The 3,192-nt window shown below is 40.0% G+C and overlaps 1 protein-coding gene across 4 annotated transcripts in view; it reads left to right on the top strand.

Annotated features, from left to right (window-relative positions):
* brwd1 (bromodomain and WD repeat domain containing 1) overlaps positions 1–3,192 on the top strand; it is a 40,560-nt gene that overhangs the window by 27,043 nt on the left and 10,325 nt on the right. For all 4 annotated transcript variants that reach the window (XM_016541952.1, XM_016541953.1, XM_016541955.1 and 1 more), the window contains 8 exons: positions 697–916; positions 1,263–1,379; positions 1,494–1,601; positions 1,947–2,071; positions 2,174–2,256; positions 2,381–2,492; positions 2,713–2,774; positions 3,003–3,158. In XM_016541952.1, coding sequence (XP_016397438.1) covers positions 697–916; positions 1,263–1,379; positions 1,494–1,601; positions 1,947–2,071; positions 2,174–2,256; positions 2,381–2,492; positions 2,713–2,774; positions 3,003–3,158 — 983 coding nt within the window. The remainder of the gene's footprint in view (positions 1–696; positions 917–1,262; positions 1,380–1,493; positions 1,602–1,946; positions 2,072–2,173; positions 2,257–2,380; positions 2,493–2,712; positions 2,775–3,002; positions 3,159–3,192) is intronic.

Below are 3,192 nucleotides of genomic sequence, written 5' to 3'. Positions count from 1 at the left end.
ATCACTTTCAAAACGATTTTTTTCCAGCTGATGAACGATAAAACACTGACAGCCAATCAGAATCCATCCTGCTGTAACGAGCTCAAGAATTTAAAGCGGCAGACGCATGTGCGCTTAGAACAAACAGACGATATCGTTCGCTGGTGTGGACGCTAATATCGTTATCTTTATAGTTATCTTTATAGTTATCGTTCTTGGTGTGAACGGGGCTTAAGTCTGCAAGGTTTGCGAAATTAAATGTTCGTTAGTCATTCAAAGATTTGTTTAAATTATATAAATGCGTATTTGCGGAATGCTGACGGCAAACGAGAAAGTATTATAATGTTTGCCTTTATGCCCAATGCACACAAACGATTAAAGCAATCGTTATAATACTTTTTTGTATACATTTTAATTCCTTTGTTTAACAGTTCTATCTGATTATTAGATAGACTTCTATCCGTATTAGACAGAACTGAATGACAACGCGAACAAGAGGGAGAATGTGAGCACTGTGTGCTCAGGCGCTGCCGCAGCCGTTCTCTGCGCCGTCAAAATAAAAGTCCCGCCTCGAAACACAGCGGCCAAACAGAAAAACTTATCAGCCGATGTCGATATTTGAAAAATGGCAGATATCGGCCGATATATCGGTCGACCACTAGTCATCTTTAACATGTTCATGAGGAAATATTTACGTCTCTTTGTTCATAATTAAAGTCACTCCTCCAGTGATTATTCCGACTGGATGGCAGATGCAGGAATAAGTTTGCGACCAACTGCGTCTCCATCGTCTCGGTGGCGTGCAAGCCGCAGGATCAGCAGCTCTGAGGAAGAGGATGAGGAAGATGATGTAGCAGATGAGGAGCAAACCATAGATGAAGAGGAACAGGTGTCTTCACCCCAAAAGCACAAGAAAGCCAAAAGCAAAACACCAAAGGTGCGCAGCACAGCCATTACTGTCACTATTACAAATTCTTATATGGTCCGTTTAAAGTTTATCCCCTTGGTACTTAAGTAGCCCACCCCTCCCCGCCCGAGTTTTGGTTTCCTCAAATTCCTAGTTGTAACTCTGGAGAGACATTTTTATTATTGGCTAGCGCTTAATTTAGAATTGTATACCTTGTATAATTCAGAGATCGCCATGAAAATAGCCTTGATGCTGGCATGGTGTTAAAAAGTGAATAAATAATAAGCACTTAATTTAGGCCTGTGTTGGGGAAAAAATGGTTTGGAAATGGGAGTTTAAATGCCCTTTTTTTTTATTTTTTATGTGTTGTCCTTAGCAACCAAAACCGAGACTGCCCATTAATAGAGAAATCTCGAATGAGTTCCGTCCCTCAGCATGGATTACTGACGTCATTCCCCGAAAGTCCCCCTTCGTCCCTCAAATGGGAGACGAGGTACAGAATAAGTTTTCTTTTATCTCATCTGTTTTAATGTACAGCTGATTCATGTCTTAATCAGATGAAAAGCCTTTTTAATGTTTATTTATTTATTTTTGTATCTGTCCACAGGTCATCTATTTTCGTCAGGGTCATGAGGCATATGTGGATGCAGCCTGCAGGACTAACCTGTACCCCATTAACCCAGACAGACAGCCATGGAAGAAGATGGAGTTAAGAGTAAGATCAAAACATTTTTTCTGACACAGTTGATTTTATCAGATGCATCCCTTCATAAGTGCTTTGAAAAACTTTGCATTGATCTGATCTTAACATTATGCATGTATACATTGATAACTAAACTAATACCAGTCATGATCTGAAATGCCTGAGCCAAAGTTTATCTTCAAAATGATCTGTATGATTACCTCCCAGAAGTGTCTCACACGATTAAGTTCCCATACACTTGTGTTTGTTGTATTTAACCTTGAACATGCTTTTAAACAATACATGCAACTCGCCTAACTTTTTATGTTTTCAGCATGTCTGGCTTTGAAAATCTCATAAATCATTTGTTTTTACCAGGACCAAGAGTTTGTAAAAATAACAGGGATCAAGTATGAAGTGTGCCCTCCAACCCTGTGCTGTCTGAAACTGACCCAGATTGACCCTGGAATAGGCAAAATTACAGACCGATCCTTTTCAATAAAGTAAGCTGGGAAGATATGAGTTGAAATTTAAATTGTATTGGCAAAGATGCATCTTGGTGTAGATTAAGCAAAATTACATGTTTTGGTGCCATTTTTTCTTAGATATCATGATATGCCGGATGTAATTGATTTTCTGGTGCTGCGTCAAAGCTACGATGAGGCACGGCACAGAGTGTGGACATCGAGTAAGTTTGGAGTCATGACCTGAGAACAGAGTCGATTGAGTTTATTTTGGTAGCCTGCATCAGAATTCAATTTGATTCATATTGAGTCATGTCTGTCCTGGTTTTCGTGCTTTGTTTTCTGTAGGTAATCGGTTTCGCTCTGTGATCGATGACGCCTGGTGGTTTGGGACCATAGTTTGTCAGGAACCATATCAGTCCGAATATCCCGACAGCCTTTTTCAGTGCTTCAAAGTCAAGTAAGCCCAAACTGAATTATTGGATGGTGTGCTCTAGTCATTTGTAGAGTTGCAAAAAGGTGGAAAATTTCCAGTAAATTTAGGAAACATTCCAGAAATGTTGGAAACTTTCCAGGATTTTTTGGAATCTTCCAGGGATTTTTGGAAAGTTTCCGGAAATTTTCCACCCCTTTGCAACCCTAGTCATTTGGCAGTGGTTTTTATCTTCATGTTTTTGCAGGTGGGACAATGGGGAGACAGAAAAGCTGAGTCCATGGGACGTGGAGGCTATTCCTGAACATGGTACTTCTGACCACTCGAGCATTATCTTAAACCAGATACACGATGTATGTTTCTTGCAGTGTTTTTTTTTTTTTTTTTTCAGTTGAGATGAAATTTGCATATCAGCAGTCTTTGCACTAAATATTCTGAGTTTGTATGTTTACTCCATTTCTAACATAAAGGTACTTGGTCATTGTGTTTTAATTAAGCAAGTGGTTTTTTTTTATTGGGTTATTTGGGTTTCTGCAGCTGAGCAGCCGGAGTCGGAGAGTGCAGGAGTGCCAGTGACAGATGAGGAGATGATGGATATCCTGTATAAACCTCAGGAGGATGAATGGGGGGACAAGGGTCGAGACCAAGAGAGTGCACGCATCATTGCAGGCATAGAACAGCTTGTGACTGTGGGTGCGTGTGGGATCCTATATTATCTTTTTTTTTT

This window comes from Sinocyclocheilus rhinocerous, unplaced genomic scaffold (genome assembly GCF_001515625.1).
Source record: "Sinocyclocheilus rhinocerous isolate Xijiao unplaced genomic scaffold, SAMN03320098_v1.1 scaffold1270, whole genome shotgun sequence".
Taxonomy (NCBI): domain Eukaryota; kingdom Metazoa; phylum Chordata; class Actinopteri; order Cypriniformes; family Cyprinidae; genus Sinocyclocheilus; species Sinocyclocheilus rhinocerous.
Note: the sequence above shows the minus strand (reverse complement) of the source record. Positions and strands in the feature narration are given on the sequence as shown.